Source organism: Musa acuminata, chromosome BXJ2-1 (assembly GCF_036884655.1).
Source record: "Musa acuminata AAA Group cultivar baxijiao chromosome BXJ2-1, Cavendish_Baxijiao_AAA, whole genome shotgun sequence".
NCBI lineage: Eukaryota > Viridiplantae > Streptophyta > Magnoliopsida > Zingiberales > Musaceae > Musa > Musa acuminata.
In genome coordinates this window covers 36,879,490-36,896,902 of record NC_088338.1, presented here as the reverse complement: position 1 = coordinate 36,896,902, position 17,413 = coordinate 36,879,490, and the positions used below count along the sequence as shown (strand labels likewise).

Genomic DNA, 17,413 nt, shown 5'->3' with positions numbered 1-17,413 from the left:
AGGCGATTTGGGGTTGACAAAAAGCCAGTTGACCTTTGCAACTGTCTGGTGGGGCCCATCTCCACGTCCGCGAAAACAAGTGGCTACAGCTGTCGGGAAACGGTCGGTGTTCCCTTCCAATTTTTATTCCTCCTTTTTATGATCATATCACTGATCTCCTGTGGGGTTGACCAAGTTCGTCTGCTCTCGTGCTCCTGATGTAATCCACGAGGCTAACCAAATCTTTCGGCAGTCAACGCGCTTAGCTGCTAAATTATTCGACATATTATCATTTCCTTTTTTAGTTTCTACTCCATATTCCTTTTCTGGTTGATGATCATTTCGATGACGCGTGGGGCGCACATGTGGAAGTCTGGAAGTATCAGTGGGCACACAAGATCATCGTCGAGCGCGAATCATAAAGACGTCAATCAGGTTTTCCACTTTTGCGACTCGCAAGGCGCGATGTTCGACTGGTATTTGGGCCCATGCTTCTGGCCCAGACAACGCGAGTCGAGGAACGCTTCACCCGCCACCACACGGCCGTCGGATTAGGTATTTTTCTTATCTCAGCGGCGAGCATTAAGCTCGTTCTCGTCGGTGATGGAGGAACTGGTTCGATCTCCGTCTCTTTCTCTCTATCTCTCTGTTCTTGTGTGTGTGCACATATTCCTCTCCGCATTTGATTTCACGAGCATATATCTATCTTTTCTCTTGTATTGGGAACACTATTCTTTCTGCTTTGATCATTCACTTGGGCATATCGGAACTCCTTATTGGTGGTGTTGTATTTTTGGGTGTTTTGAGAGATTACTGCTAAAGGATCAAAATGCTTGTGTGAAAGATTCGTAATTTCTGTCTTATATTCGTTGTTATGACTACAATATTTCCTTTTCTCTAAAGTCTTTTGTCCAAATGTTACTTCCTATTCATGCTGTCACTTGATTGCGGGGTTGCTTGTTAACGCAGATACGAGAGTGTTTAATTTGATATAATATGCTCATATGGACCTCGCTGATGCTATGGTATTTTTTTCTGTTAATATTGTTATCTCTCTTCAACTCAGCTCACTCAAATATGACAGCTCATCAGCATATTCTCTGCAAAAAGTTAAAGTTATTTTAAGATATTTTTCTTTATGACCAAGGAATGCATTAAAAGAGTTGGTTAGCAGTTGGAAAATACTTAATTTCGAAATTTTCTATGCATGAAAGGTTGTTTCATACACTAGTATTTATTTTGGTATTTAGGGCTTAGAAAGAACTTTAGAAACTAATGATATCTTGGCAGAAGCTCTCTTGGAGAACCCCCTTAAACTCTGTATCTGTTGGATGCATCCTTTAGTGGTGAGTCTTTTGATTTCTATTCTATATCCTCGTTTATAATCCTTGGAGTGGTGAATTTCTATATTCCTTTGTGATTTTAATTTGGTGGTGAACTATTTTTCGATCTTATTTAAGTTTTATCGTGAGTTCGTGCCTTTTTTTTATCCAAAACACTCATTTCAACAAATACAACTATATTGCGACTTTTCTTCAAGAGTTCGTTCCTTGTCTACTGTGACATTTTCTATCTGAAAAACTATTCCATCGGTGTTCTTTCGAAATCCATTCTGCATTTTACCCTCTCCGGTATCAGTTTGGTATTAGAGCTAAAGGCTATAGATCATGGCAAGGTGGAATGAAAAAGATATAGTTGGTGAAGATAGTTGCCATAAAGATGATGCTGAGTCGTTGAGGCTGCAGCTATGAAGATTGCTACGTAGTCTACAAGAAAAAAATGAAATAATTGAAGAACTTCGAAGTAGAAACAATCTGCATGAAAATGATATCCATGAGTTTATTTTTGATGATGATACACCTCCTCTTCCAAGGGAGTCGAGAAGATGTCGGACAAGAAATTGAATAAAAAACGAGTGACAGAATAAATATAACCCAAGATTGGAGATTTCAGAGTTTGAAGGTAAAATAAATGTTGATGACTTTATTGATTGGCTTAATACAGTAGAAAGATTTTTTGATTTTCATGAACCACCAGAACAAAAGAAGGTCAAACTTGTGGCACTCAAACTCAGACGGAATACATCTTTTTGGTGGAAAAATATGAAAAAACAAAGAGAACGTAAGAGGAAGAGTAAAATCGTGACATGGGAAAAAATAAAAAGGAAGCTGAAGAGAAAATATTTACCTGACAATTATTGGCAAGAGTTCTTTCTTAAAATCCATGATTTTAAACAAAAAAATCTTAGTGTGGAAGAGTACATTGCAGAATTCGATAACCTAATATTAAAAGGAGAGCTTGTGGAACCAGAAGAGCAAACCATTGCAAGATTCTTAGGAGGTCTGAAGTATGAGATTGCTAAAGTTGTTCAACTGCAACCATATTGGTCTTTAAATGATGTGAGCAAGCTGACATTAAAAGTTAAAAAACAACAGAAGTTTGAAAAGAGTTCTCGGTATGGCTCAAAAGAAGGCTATACAAAAGGAGGAAGTTCCAAGCCTACTGTCCAAAGCAAGGTGATATCGAATGTGCAAGAAAATGGTGAAGAATCTATTGGTAGCAAAAAAACACCTAATTCTTCTTACCCAAGTAGCCGAAAATACTTCAAATGTTATGGTTTTAGGCATATTGCTTCAGATTGTCCAAATAGGAGGATTGTAACTTTGGTTGAAGATTATAATGATGGAGGAGAAGATGAAGCCGATGACGAACCAAAATACGATGATGATGAGGAAGAGATTATTTATACTGATCATGGTTTGTCTATTGTATTGCAACGTAGCTTACAAGTGTCCTATGTGGCCGAGGATAAAAGTTGGGTGAGAAAAAATGTGTTTCATACTAAATGTACTTCTCTTGGCAAGATGTGCTTGGTGATCATTGACAACGGCAGCTTTGAGAATGTGGTATCTTTGGAGATGGTGCAGAAGCTAAAGTTGGACACAATCCCTTATCCATATCTATACCAATTATGTTGGCTGTAAAAAGGAAATGATATCAAGGTAACCAAAAGATGTTTAGTTTCATTTTCTATTGGCAAGTATTATAAAGACGAAGTTTGGTGTGATGTTGCTCCTATGGACGCATGTCATTTGCTGTTGGGAAGACCTTGGCATTATGATAGGAGGGTGTTGTATGACGGCTATAAACATACTTATTCTTTTAAGGTGAATGAAAAGAAGATTATCTTAGCTCCATTACAATCTTCCGAAATTAGCACACCAAAAAGGGAAGTTAGCGTTTTAATGTCCTATGGGAAATGCAAAAGAGAATTGGAAAAGGGTGGTCATGTCATGGCTTTAGTGGTAGTAGAAGAGAATGAACAACATAAGGAGACACCGACAATCATGAAATCAATCCTAGAGGAATTTCAAGATGTTATACCGGGAGAGATTCCACGTAACCTTCCACCTTTGAGAGACATCCAACATCAAATTGATCTTATTCCGGGGGCTATTCTACTTAATAAAGTAGCATACAGAATGAGTCCCAAAGAGCATGAAGAACTTCAAAGGCAAGTTGATGAATTGGTGAAAAAGGGGTTAATTCGGGAGAGCATGAGTCCTTGTGCAGTTCCAGCCTTGTTGGTGCCTAAGAAGGATGGTTCTTGGAGAATGTGCGTGGACAGCCGCACCATCAACAAAATCACAATGGACTATCGTTTTTCTATTCCAAGGTTAGATGATTTACTTGATCAATTGTGTGGTGCTTATATTTTCTCTAAAATTGATTTAAGGAGTGGCTATCATTAAATAAGAATGAGGCCCGGAGATAAGTGGAAAACAACATTTAAAACTAGAGAAGACTCATATGAATGGTTGGTTATGCCATTTGGGCTATCTAATGCTCCTAGCACTTTCATGAGATTTATGAATCACATACTTAAGCCATGTATTGAAATATTTGTTGTAGTTTACTTTGATGATATATTGGTGTATAGTAAAAGCGAAGAAGAGCATATGATTCATCTGAAAGAGATCTTTCTTATTTTGAGATAGCAAAAACTTTATGCTAATATAAAGAAGAATGATTTCTTTACTTCTAGTGTTGTGTTTTTGAGGTATGTTGTGTCAAAAGATGGAATCATGATCGATCAAAGTAAGGCAGAAGCTATTCTCAATTGGCCAACACCTGCTTCATTGCATGATGTGAGGAGTTTCCATGGCTTAACTTCTTTTTACAGAAGATTCATCAAGGGTTTCAGCTTTATTGTCGCTCCAATCACCGAATGTCTGAAATGTGATAAATTCAAATGGACTAGTGAGGCTAATGATGCTTTTGAGCTTTTAAAAAGAAAGGTGACTGAAGCTCTTATCTTAGTTTTACCAAATTTTGATAATGTGTTTGAGGTTGAATGTGATGCATCTAATGTGGGAATAGGTGCTGTTTTAAGTCAAGACGAAAAGCCCATTGCATTTTTTAGTGAAAAGCTAAATGATACGAGAAAGAAATATTCTACTTATAGCGCGAAGTTTTATGCGATTTATCGAGCTTTGTTTCATTGGAGTCAATATCTTCTTGCGAAGCCATTTATCTCATATTCTGATAATGAGACATTAAAGTTCATTAATCACTAGCTGATGAGGATAGTAATTACGATAAGACTCGGCTGACGTCAGCCGACGCCTCACGCCTCGATCGGCGCGACAGCACCAGGTCAAACGGACCAGAACACCGGCCGAGGCGCATTAACGCCTACTCAGGCTCGGTTCTTCACGCCACGCCAACGCTAATGTCAGACGCTACCAGCCTGCCCCCTGCAAGCGGGCACATCAAACAACAGTAAGCTTTCCTATAAATACCCTCTCGTTCATCAGGAGGAGGGGGAGAGACAAAAACATTTCTTCATCTGAAACCCCCTCCACATCATCTGACTTGATCGTCGGAGGGGTTGGGCCGAGCACCCCGGCCCGACCTTTATGCAGGTGCGAAGCCGAAGGTCCCCGCCGGACGCGCAGGCGAGGAGTTCCTGCTCGGAGGAACAGGCGACCTCGTCCCGATCGGACACCGCACGCGACCACCTCGGCGGGCTCGAGTGACGCCTCAAGGAGATTCCTGTCGTCTGGACCCGAACCGAGCCGCGTCGGCCCCGAGGCCACGGCTCAAGGTTGTTTACACCAACATTTTGGCGCTAGAAGGAGGGCCCGGAATGTCCGGTGATCACCCGAGCGGCTCAGACGAGCCCACGGCTGACAGGTCGCACCCGACTGAAGCCTTAAGGGAACATCCCTCGCACGGAGGCCATCGTGACGAACACCCCGCCACGACCTCCGAACGATACTGGCAAATATTCAACGACCCGGGTTTGTCGCCGCTCGACGGCGCCCCCGTCGACTCGACACCCGTGTCACCCGAGGCCTTTCAAGACCTCGCCCGTCAAGTCCGAGCTCTGATGGATGTGGTGCAAACCATCATCCCGCTCATTCCTCAACCGGCGCACCCACCCGCAGTCCAACCACTGCGACAATACGAACCTCCCGTTCGGGCCCACACGACACTTCCGGAGCCCCCCACTTCACCTCGGGTCCGACCGACCGCACTCGGGGATCCAGTGATGACAAACCCGAGCGGCCGCCCGGAACCCGAGGCACTCTCTTTGGATTCCCTGCGGGCCCAGTTGCGCTTCGTCAGTCAGCGACTCGACGAGGTGCAGAAAGAGGTTCGCAGGTCCAAGGGAGAGCTCGAGGAGGACGCACACCAAGGGTCTCCCTTCACGCCTGAGATACGGGATCAGACAGTCCCCCCGGACTTCCAGCTCCCCTCTCTGGACGCTTACGATGGCTCCACCGACCCGGCGGACCATGTAGCCGCTTTTCGTGCCCAAATGGCGCTATGCGGAACCTCTAATGCCTTGATGTGCAGAGCGTTCCCTACCACTCTGAGAGGGCCGGCCCACGCGTGGTACGACGCCTTAAAGACCGGAACGATCGCTTCCTTCGACTAGCTCGTCAAGGACTTCGAGCTCCACTTCGTGGCCTATGCACGACCGAAGCCTTCTGCGACACTGCTCTTCGGACTCAAACAAAGGGAGGACGAGCCCCTCTCCCATTTTGTGGATCGTTTTGCCATGCAAATCTGGGGCCTGCTGGACACTCACCCCTCTCTGTTAGTGCAGGCGTTTATGATAGGCCTGCGACCTTCCAGATTCCTCTGGTCCCTCGCGGAGCAACCTCCCACCACGGTGCCAGAGATGCTCCAGCGTGCTAATCGGCATATCGCGACGGAGGCCTGGGCGGCCATGAGGAGAAGCGACGGCCCCCGATCGCAGGCTCCATAAGAGAGGTCAAGCACCCGTGGGGGCTACCCGATGTAGTCCTCATGAAAAGAAATCTAAGCCATGCCTCAGCCTCTTTCGAGCCAAGGTTCAGTATCTACCCGACCCCCTCTCAGCTCGTGGTTAGCCCCGGCTTAAAATCTTTTGAATCTACACGGCTCGGCCATAGACTGCCGAGCCCACCTTAGCGCGACCTTCCCGCCTGAGCCGCACCCCCTCGGCCATAGACTGCCGAGTCCATCTAAGGGCGGCCTGCCCACCTAAGTTGCATCTCTCGGCCACAGACCGCCGAGTCCACCTCAGCGCGGCCTGCCCGCCTGAGCCGTGCCTCTCGACCTGTGCCACGCCCCTCGGCCTGAGCCATGTCCCTCGGCCATAGACCGACCGAGTCCGATGGCCCGAGCCAAGTCCTTCGGCCCGAGACCACACCTGCGCGGCCTGCCCGCCTGCGTCGTGCTACTCGGTCGCATGTTGCCCGAGACCACACCTGCGCGGCTTGCCCGCCTACGTCGTGCTACTCGGCTGCATGTTGCCCGAGACCACACCTACGCGGCTTGCCCGCCTGCGTCGTGCTACTCGGCCGCATGATGCCCGAGACCACACCTGCGCGGCCTGCTCGCTTACGTCGTGCTCCTCGAATCATGCCCCCGAGACACCTGTGCGGCCAGCCCGCCTGCGTCGTGTTCCTCGGCTTCATGCCCTCGAGACACACCTACGCGGCCAGCCCGCTTGCGTCGTGCTCCTCGGATCATGCCCCCGGCTTCATGCCCCCGAGACACACCTGCGCGGCCAGCCCGCCTGCATCGTGCTCCTCGGATCATGCCCTCAACTTCATGCCCCCGAGACACACCTGCGTGGCCAGCCCGCCTGCGTCGTGCTACTCGGCTTCATGCCCTCGAGACACACCCGCGTGGCCATAGACTGCCGAGCCCACCTTAGCGCGGCCTTCCCGCCTGAGCCGCACCCCCTCGGCCATAGACTGCCGAGTCCATCTAAGGGCGGCCTGCTCACCTGAGTTGCATCTCTCGGCCATAGACCGCCGAGTCCACCTCAGCGCGGCCTGCCCGCTTGAGCCGTGCCTCTCGACCTGTGCCACGCCCCTCGGCCTGAGCCATGTCCCTCGGCCATAGACCGACCGAGTCCCACGGCCCGAGCCATGTCCTTCGGCCCGAGACCACACCTGCGCGACCTGCCCGCTTGCGTCGTGCTACTCGGTCGCATGTTGCCCGAGACCACACCTGCGCGGCCTGCCCGCCTATGTCGTGCTACTCGGCCGCATGTTGCCCGAGACCACACATACGCGGCTTGCCCGCCTGCGTCGTGCTACTCGACCGCATGATGCTCGAGACCACACCTACGCGGCCTGCTCGCTTACGTCGTGCTCCTCGAATCATGCCCCCGAGACACACCTGTGCGGCCAGCCAGCCTGCGTCGTGTTCCTCGGCTTCATGCCCCCGAGACACACCTACGCGGCCAGCCCGCCTGCGTCGTGCTCCTCGGATCATGCCCCCGGCTTCATGCCCCCGAGACACACCTGCGCGGCCAGCCCGCCTGCGTCGTGCTCCTCGGATCATGCCGTCGACTTCATGCCCCCGAGACACACCTGCGTGGCCAGCCCGCCTGCGTCGTGCTACTCGGCTTCATGCCCCCGAGACACACCCGTGCGGCCAGCCCGCCTGCGTCGTGCTCCTCGGCTTCATGCCCCCGAGACACACCTGCGCGGTCAGCCCGCCTGCGTCGTGCTCCTCGGCTTCATGCCCCCGAGACACACCTGCGCGGCCAGCCCGCCTGCGTCGTGCTCCTCGGATCATGCCCCCGAGACACACCTGCGCGGCCCGCCCGCCTGCGTCGTGCTCCTCGGATCATGCCCTCGGCTTCATGTCCCCGAGACACACTTGCGCGGCCCGCTCGCCTGCGTCATGCTCCTCGGCTTCATGCCCCCGAGACACACCTACGCGGCCCGCCCGCCTGCGTCGTGCTCCTCGGCTTCATGCCCCCGAGACACACCTGCGTGGCCCGCCCGCCTGCGCCGTGCTCCTCGGCTTCATGCCCCCGAGACACACCTGCACGGCCAGCCTTCCTGCATCGTGCTCCTCGACTTCATGCCCCCGAGACACACTTGCGCGGCCAGCCCGCCTGCGTCGTGCTCCTCGGCTACACGCCCCCCGAGACTGCGCCTGCGTGGCCAGTCGTCTGAAAGCTGAAGCCATGCTTCGGATTCCCGTTACAACGACCGACGCATAGCTTCTTTCCGAGGGGGAATATAATGAGGATAGTAATTACGATAAGACTCGGCTGACGTCAACCGATGCCTTACGCTTCGATCGGCGCGACAGCACCCGGTCAAACGGACCAGAACATCGTCTGAGGCGCATTAATGCCTACTCAGGCTCGGTTCTTCACGCTACGCCAACGCTAATGTCAGACGCTACCAGCCTGCCCCCTACAATCGGGCACATCAAACAACAGTAAGCTTCTATATAAATACCCTCTCGTTCATCAGGAGGACGGGGAGAGACAAAAACATTTCTTCATCTGAAACCCCCTCCACATCATCTGACTTAATCGTCGGAGGGGTCGGGCCGAGCACCCCGGCCCGACCTTTATGCAGGTGCGAAGCCGAAGGTCCCCGCCGGACGCGCAGGCGAGGAGTTCCTGCTCGGAGGAACAGGCGACCCCGTCCTGATCGGACACCGCACGCGACCACCTCGGCGGGCTCGAGTGACGCCCCAGGGAGATTCCCGTCGTCCGGACCCGAATCGAGCCGCGTCGGCCCCGAGGCCACGGCTCAAGGTTGTTTACACCAACACTAGCACAAGCTAAATTTGGTGTTTTAAAATCTTATAACCCATATAAGAGGCATGCAGCTTGGGTAGAGTTTTTACAATCTTGTAACTTTACAATCAAGCACAAATCTGGTGTTTAAAATGTAGTTGCTGACGTATTGAGTATAAAGCATTCTTTATTATCAACAATGGAAGTCAAAGTGGTTGGATTTGAAACATTCAAAGATCTCTATGAGAGTGATGTAGATTTCGGCTCGATATGACATTTTTGCAAATCAGGTTCCTTTCAACAATTTTCTATCTTTGATGGTTTTCTTTTTTGAGCTAATGCTTTATGTGTTCCCTCTTGTTCTTTGAGGCAAGTAATTCTAGCTGAAGCTCATGGTGGTGTTTTCGGTGGATATTTTGGTAGAGACAAGACTCTAGCTCTTATTCAATCAAACTTCTATTGGCCTAAGATGTTTAGAGATGTGGAAAGACATGTAAAGTAATGCCGAATGTGTCATTTGGCAAAAACAAGAAGTCAAAATTCTGGATTGTACACTCCATTGCCTGTGCTAGTTGGCTCCATGGGAGGAAGTGAGTCTTGATTTCGTTTTGGGACTACTAAGAATTCAAAGGAACAAGGATTTTATCATGGTTGTTGTTAACAGATTTTTAAAAATATCTCACTTTGTTCCCTGTAATAAATCGAATGATGCATCTCATATTGCTGATTTATATTTTAAGGAGATTGTTAAATTGCATGGTATTCCAAGAACTATGGTGTCTGATCGAGATTCAAAATTTCTTAGTTATTTTTGGAGAACTCTTTAGAGGAAACTAGGTACTTCTTTGAATTTCAGCAGCTCGCATCATCTACAAATCGATGGGCAAACGGAGGTAATGAACAGAAGCTTGAGAAATATGCTTAGAAGCTATATTGGCAAGAATATTAAGCAGTGGGATCTCATTCTTCCACAAATTGAGTTTGCCTACAATCGTTCTATCCATTATAGTGTCGGTAAGAGTCATTTTGAGGTTGTTTATAGTGCTAATCCTATTGGTCCTTTGGACTTTGTCCCTCATTCGACAACTAAGCAATTTAATGGAGATGCTGATGAGAGAGCAAAGTAGATAAAGAAGCTAGATGAGGGTATTAAAGCAAACATAGAAAAGCAAAATGAGAGATACATGGAAGCTGCCAATAAACACAAAAAACATATGGAGTTTAATGTTGGTGATTTGGTCTGGATTCATCTAAGAAAGGAGAGGTTTCCACCGGGCATATTTGGAAAATTAAAATCAAAGGCTGATGGTCCATTCAAGGTGCTTAAGAAAATTAGTAAAAATACATGTAAAAATACCTATTGATTACGGAGTGTCCCCAACATTTAATATTGCTGATTTACGTCCTTTTCACAATCAAGTTGACGAAACAAATAAGGACTTGAGGACAAGTCTTTTTCAACCAGGGGAGATTGACACGGGAGTGTCTAATTTGATACAATTTGCTCATATGGACCTTGCTGATGCTATGATATTTTTTTCATCCAATATTATTGCCTCATAGTCTTCAACTTAGCCCACTCAAATATGACAGCTCATCAGTATATTCCCTGTAGAAAGTTAAAGCTATTACAAGATGCTTTTCTTCATGATCAAGGAATGTATTAAAGGAGTTAGTTAGCAATTGTAAAACACTTAATTTCGAAATTCCCTATGCATGAAGGGTTGTTTCATGCACTAGTATTTATTTTGGTGTTTAGGGCTTAGAAAGAACTTTAGAAACTGATGATATCTTGGCAGAAGATCTCTTGGAGAACTCCCTCTGTATCTCTTGGATGTGTCCTTGAGTGGTGAGTCTTTTGATTTCTGTTCTATATCCTCGTTTATAATCCTTGGAGTGGTGAATTTCTGTATCCCTTTGTGATTTTAACTTGGTGGTGAACTATTTTTCGATCTTATTTAAGTTTTATCGTGAGTTCGTGCCTTTTTTATCCAAAACACTCGTTCCAACAAATACAACTGTACTACGACTTTTCTTCAGGAGTTCGTTCCTTGTCTACTGTGACATTTTCTATCTGAAAAACTGTTCCATCGGTGTTCTGTCGAAATCCATTCTATATTTTACCCTCCCCGGTATCAAACGCTTTTGCCATTCTGTCCCTGTCGAATTTAATCTGTTTTTGTGTTGTCACAATTAGGAAATCACCATTGACAATATTGTTTAGATTATAAACTGGCCTTTTGGAATCAATATGGATTTAGCGCTATGTTCATTCTTAATATGTAATATGATAACCATAGGTTTCTGTTTTCCTTTCATTTCCAGTCATTGTCTTCACATCCCTTCTGTAACAGTTAGGACCTCTTGTTCCTTCTATTGCTACACAAAAGGGTTCTCAAAATTTTGCTTCCCTTTTGTTATTTTGAATGAACAAGAACGAATTCTTATATATTGTATATGCTTTACTTATCTCTGGCACAGGAAAAACAACATTTGTGAAGAGGCATCTTACTGGTGAATTTTAGAAGAAGTATGAGTGTAAGTATCATGGAAGTTGCCACATCTTGGATATACTTATTTTTTAGCCACTATCGGTGTTGAGGTCCACCCGTTGGATTTCTTCACAAAATGTGGGAAGATCCGGTTCTATTGCTGGGATACGGCTGGTCAGGAGAACTTTTGTGGTCTTCGTGATGGATACCAGTATGTCATAAATTTTATTCTTTTTAATTTTGATCATTGTGTTTTCATGGATGTACGAGATGGTTAATTTCTGTGTTGCAAGCTGCAACTATTAACATACCTTAACTAATTTAGATACAATGAGTAAATTATTGTACCATGTAACTAATTTAGGTATATTAGCTGATCAGAAATCTAATTTGTTGCAAATAGTTCTGTTGTGATTGTGATGCATGACTTCTTTTTTGACTCTGAAAAATCTGCTCTCTGTGCTAACCAGATATGAAACTTATTTTGTAAAACATTATTTTGCCTTCAGCATTTGATTGAATTGTTTCTTGTTAAATGCATCTTAGATAGGCAAAACTGAGTTGTCGATGGAAAACTGCAAAATTAAGATGTGCCACGATTTCAAGAAGACAATGAACAATCAGTATAAACACAAGTTGCTCTATGTCTAGGCCCATAAGAGAGGTCAAACATTAAGAAGATTACCTTTTCAAGAGGGCTTGCTAAGGTATGTAAATATCTAAATGCTACTTTGGGTAATCAAGCAGCATTATGTGATTATCTCCTTGTACATATCAGATCACAAAGACATTGCATATTAGCCAACAGTTCCTAGTCTATTTCGTAATTGATCATAATTGTCAGAATTGCAGGTAGATCAGATCAGATGAATTTTGTTTTAATATGATTCACAGTATAAATAGATAACCAATCTGATATACAAAGTATATCTGGTGCAATGTTATGGGAATTTGACCAGTAAATTACTGCAATGAGATGTTTTTTGGATTTTTAAAATTGGTTGTCCTCATTTAAATTGTTCATTCTGATTCGTCTGTTGTGGCAATATTGCTAATTGGCCTTTATATATTAAAGATTATAATTTTGGTTGTAGTCCTTGAGGGCTACACAAAATTGTTTGAACTTCTTTTTTCTGCCATTGTGATGTCACATTGGTACCATTGCAGTAACTGTTCATGTGAACTTTGTTGTTTTGAACCTCACTCTTCCTATGTTCTGTCCACAGCATCCATGGTCAATGTGCTATTATCGTGTTTGATGTCACAGCCAGGTTAACATACGAAAATGTTCCAACTTGGCACCGGGATTTATGCAGGTTGTTTGACGAGATGCTTTGAATTGAATGTGCACAAACTGTCCTCTTCACTTACATTTTGAACTGTCTGATTCTTCAACTTGTTTTGTGAGCAGGTTCTACGAAAATATTCCTATTGTTCTTTGTGGCAACAAGGTTGATGTGAAAAACAGGTAGGTTAAAGCAAAGCAAGTTACATTCCACAGGAAGAAGAGCCTCCAATACTATGAGATTTCTGCAAAGAGCAATTACAACTTTGAGAAGTCCTTCCTTTATCTTGCTAGAAAACTCGCAGGGTAAATGAGAGTCATTTTGGTGCAAGCATCCATCATGTAGAATTATATCTGCAAGGTAAATTTAATGACATTTTTTGATGGTAGGGACCCAAGCCTTCACTTTGTAGAGTCACCTGCTCTTGCACCTCCGGAACTTCAGATCGACCTGGCTGCACAGCAAACAGTAAGTTACACTGTTTAGTAGTTTGAAACTTGTTTCAATTTCTGTTCGATGGTTTCAGATTTTCTTTAATTATTGATTACAACGTGAAGCACTTTTGATATCTATATTAGATGTTTTCTTTGCATTTGTTATTGTTTTTTTTCACTTCTTGTATATGCATTGGATAATTCATTCACATAATCAATTTTTGAATAGTTGATGCAAAATTGGTTGTTAGTTTGATACTCGAGTTATCCTGGGTAAGAACTTTACAGAAGACCATACTAATGAATTGTGAACTTTTATGTAACAAAGAATGTCATTTGACATGCTGTTTTAGTGTAACGGTATACAGACATTGTAAAAGGTTTCACTAGATTTAGAATCAGGGTTTTGTCTAATTTATCGATGGCTTTCTTACATTCGTTATCAGTTATCATGATCATATTCTAATCACCTAGTAGAGACCATTATGTTACATATTATATAAAGTCAAAATACCTTCTGCTGTGGCTGTATATATTATAAAATGTTGCACTCTTTTTTACTCGAGTAATGTCCAGTGTCAGCAATTATGCTTCTAATTATCTATTATGCTTGCTAATACCATCAGCATCTTATGCTGCTTCATTTGTGGTTTCAAATGTATAGGATAATGTCAACCATCGAACCTATTCTATCCACATCTATTTCAGGCATGAAGCAGAGTTGGCTGCTGCTGCTGTGCAGCCTCTTCCCGACGACGATGATGATGATGATGATGATGATGATGATGACGACGATGACGTTAACGATGTATTTGACTAGGATATCTTAGGTCAAGTCGCAGCGAGGTCTCACAAAGAGTCATGTAAGTTATCCATTTTTGGGTTTTGTCTCGAGTCATTTCGGTTCAACGTGCCAAGGGGTTGGAACTTTCGATATTTTTCATTTTCCAAGTATGGATAATAGTTTGCATAATTGATTCAAGAATTTTTTTTTTCCACCTTTGACGTGGATCAAATTTATTAACGAGTCATATCCAGTTATTCGATTTGTCAGTTTGATGTCTTACATTGTGATCTGTTTGATCCGACAAAACTCCAAAAACATTATAAGAAACATAACAATATATATGTCTTGATATAAATATATATTGCTAAACATTAAATATATATTGATATAAAGCCAGGTCTCTTCTCCATTCATTCGGTGGCTAGTGGTAAGGAAAGACGAGAGCGAACGCAAGTGCATTCGTCATAGATATGCATTCATCATACCCAAACTATGATGATGTTACACTCGAATTCGAACAAGTCAATGCGATTGAATTATTTAGTTGTCAGGACTGATACATTGATGAACACGACTTGGATTTAAGTAGTGTGGAAGTCAAGCTTTAGCTTGTGGCTGAAAAATGTTTTGACACCTTTTAAGATCCGTGCTAAAACTTATGTATGGACGATGAGGCTTTTCATGCCCGTGCTGGAGAGGATTAGTCTTCAGCCTAAGCTCCCATGCCATATTAGAATAGGGAAATTAGATGTTAGACATTGATCCCCACTTCAATTATTATTCCGATAAATTTGAGATTGGATTATGAATTGAACACTACCTAAGCTTATGGGCCTCGTCTGAGTCGATGGAGGCGAAGAGAGCAAAGGCTGTTGCAGCTGCTGTAGTCGTCAGCCTCCTGTTCCTGCTCGTCATCCTGTGGTTCTGCCTCGGCCCTTCCCTCGTATTCTTCATCGTCCTCGGGTTGGGTTTTGCCGTGATTCTGACGGTCTTGGCGTGGGTTTTGGCCATGTACACGGCCCTCGACCGCAGGCAGATGTCCATGGCGCGGCGATCGGCCGTGGAACGCGAGGAGCTCCGTGTCGACTACAGCTTCCTCCGCAAGGTCGCGGGCCTCCCCATCAAGTTCCGCATCGAGGTGCTCGTGGCTGCCACCGACAACTTCCAGGTCCTGCTCGGGAGCGGCTCGTCGGCGTCGGTCTTCCGGGGGATCCTCGACGATGGCACGTCCGTGGCCGTGAAGCGGATCGACGCGGCGGAGCGCGGGGACCGCGAGTTCCGCGCCGAGGTCTCTGCCATCGCCAGCATTCAGCACGTCAACCTCGTCCGCCTCCTCGGCTATTGCATTGTGGCCGGCGGCCCCCGGTTCCTGGTTTACGAGTTCGTCGCCAACGGTTCCTTGGACAAGTGGATCTTCCCGTCCGCCGGCGGGGACCGGGAAGACCAGCAGTGCCTGCCGTGGGCGCTGAGGTACCGCGCGGCCGTCGATGTGGCCAAGGCCCTGAGCTACCTCCACCACGACTGCCGCGACTGCGTCCTCCACCTCGACGTGAAGCCGGAGAACATCCTGCTCGACGAGAGCTTCCGGGCCCTAGTGACGGACTTCGGCCTGTCGAAGCTGATGGGGAAGGACGAGAGTACGGTGCTGACCACAATTCGGGGGACGCGCGGCTACCTGGCCCCCGAGTGGATCATCGGGACGGGCGTCTCCGACAAGTCCGACATCTACAGCTACGGGATGGTGCTACTGGAGATGGTCAGCGGGCGGCGGAACGTGCAGCTGGTGGGGGGCGGCGCGGCCTCCCAGACGAAGTGGTCCTATTTCCCGAGGATCGTGAACGAGAAAGTGAGGCAGGGGAGGATGATGGAGGTGGTCGACGAAAGGCTCAAGAGCGGGGGGGAGCCGCCGGCCGAGAGAGAGGTGCGAACCTTGGTGCATGTGGCGCTGTGGTGCATCCATGAGAAGGCCGAGGCCCGGCCAAGCATGGCGCGCGTGGTGGACATGCTCGAGCGGAGGATCGCCGTTGACGAATTGCCGCTGCAGACCGAGATGATCATTTCCAGAATCTTAGCCTCCGACGAGCCGAACGTTCTCGAGGACGGAGCCGCCGGCGATACACGTGCGGCGGCTGCAGCCGCAGTTGCAGTTTCAGGGTTGGAGAGCCACTTATCCACATCCTATTCGTTGGACATGTCGGACTTGTCCGGTCGATAGCACTCCTCTCCGGCTGTACCGTACCCCAACCTCTCTCTCTCTCTCTCTCTCTCTCTCTCTCTCTCTCTTCATTTGCGGTGTCTACTTTATATCTCATGGAGCTAATTCTTCATCCTACCCTTTCATTCTTTTCTCACGATTCACAAAGATTTGTACTGTATAATTAAGCTTATGTTGCAGTGTAAGTGTTGGGACATTGGTTTGTATGGCTTCCTTTGTTTCACCACTCCCGAATGCCTCAAAAAATGCTTATACTGTGGGCTAAGTAATGCTTCAGATGCATATATCACTCACTGGATTTAAGTTGAGAGAAAATGATGGAGAAAGAAACCATTCAACCAATCACAACCATAAACATTAAAGACAAAGAAAAAAAAAATCTTAGAAGAGTCATCATATTGAGAAATTATTCACTTTGGGAGACATGTGAATTCTAAAAAATACATTTGAAAGTACGAGAGATATGACAAACTTACGAGACCTAAATTCTCATACTCCTCAATCAATATAGGATTAAATGATCTTATCAGATAGATTCCTTCTCTCATATATTAGAACCAAAATTAGCAAATGAAAACATAATTACTAATTCTTCGCGACAAAAAAATGTCCCTTTAATCCATACTATGTCGAGCATTAATATTATAAAGAAAACAATGTGCTAAAGAGACTCCAACTTGCTTGAATGGTTTGTAGATAAAGGTCCCTATCTTCCACCTACTGAATAATAATGAACACACCCATTCACCACCTACTATTTATTGCTCCAGTTTGGTAAGCTTAAGATAGATTACTCACCACTGTTCTTAAGATAGATTGCTCACCCTACTGCTTATTTTTGTGCTTAAGTCTACAACAAGCGGCAGCGTTGGAGTTTGAGGAAAGCCTCCCTGAAGCATAGCTTGTTAAGAGAAAATTCATGTTTGTGGTAAAAAATTTAAGAGAGGACTAAGAATAATGTGGACTCATAATTTAACATGTTTATGTCTCCCATTTGAATTTTCATTTATCGAAATCGAGATTTATAAACGAGTAAAAAAAAAAGTCAATTACAGTCAAGTGAAAAAGAAAAAAATTATACAAATAATAAAAATTATTAACAAATTACATATGTATGAGGTATAGATCGAAAAGAGGAATAAAAATAATCTAAGAGAATCCGATAATATAT

General features: G+C 45.5%; 2 protein-coding genes across 9 annotated transcripts; both read left to right on the top strand.

Moving 5' to 3' along the window:
• The first annotated feature begins 442 nt into the window (after positions 1-442).
• On the top strand, positions 443-14,271 carry LOC103973339 (uncharacterized). Of its 7 annotated transcripts, XR_010481848.1 has the most exons (7): positions 502-594; positions 11,510-11,731; positions 12,067-12,227; positions 12,747-12,836; positions 12,932-13,111; positions 13,196-13,274; positions 13,905-14,271. XR_010481848.1 is itself a non-coding variant. In XM_065093931.1 (5 exons), exon 1 carries the CDS (start codon positions 7,531-7,533, stop codon positions 8,455-8,457), a length of 927 nt encoding a protein of 308 aa, XP_064950003.1. In that variant the 5' UTR covers positions 1,036-7,530; the 3' UTR covers positions 8,458-11,731; positions 12,747-12,836; positions 12,932-13,111; positions 13,196-13,274; positions 13,905-14,271. The 7 variants fall into 7 exon arrangements, 1 of the variants encoding a protein (XP_064950003.1); XR_010481846.1 differs by lacking the exon at positions 12,067-12,227 and having other exon boundaries at positions 443-534; XR_010481850.1 differs by lacking the exon at positions 12,067-12,227 and having other exon boundaries at positions 13,949-14,271.
• A 287-nt stretch (positions 14,272-14,558) lies between these two features.
• On the top strand, positions 14,559-16,442 carry LOC135583360 (probable receptor-like protein kinase At5g20050). Of its 2 annotated transcripts, XM_065091722.1 has the most exons (2): positions 14,559-14,948; positions 15,060-16,442. In XM_065091722.1, the coding sequence occupies exons 1-2, from the start codon at positions 14,875-14,877 to the stop codon at positions 16,240-16,242; spliced, it is 1,257 nt and encodes a 418-aa protein (XP_064947794.1). In that variant the 5' UTR covers positions 14,559-14,874; the 3' UTR covers positions 16,243-16,442. The 2 variants fall into 2 exon arrangements, with proteins under 2 accessions (XP_064947794.1, XP_009386138.2); XM_009387863.3 differs by having other exon boundaries at positions 14,563-16,442.
• Positions 16,443-17,413: the final 971 nt, after the last annotated feature.

Bases quoted from the DNA above. Each gene is read 5' to 3' on its own strand.
- LOC103973339 (XM_065093931.1), top strand. From the start codon at position 7,531: ATGTTGCCCGAGACCACACATACGCGGCTTGCCCGCCTGCGTCGTGCT.
- LOC135583360 (XM_009387863.3), top strand. From the start codon at position 14,875: ATGGAGGCGAAGAGAGCAAAGGCTGTTGCAGCTGCTGTAGTCGTCAGC.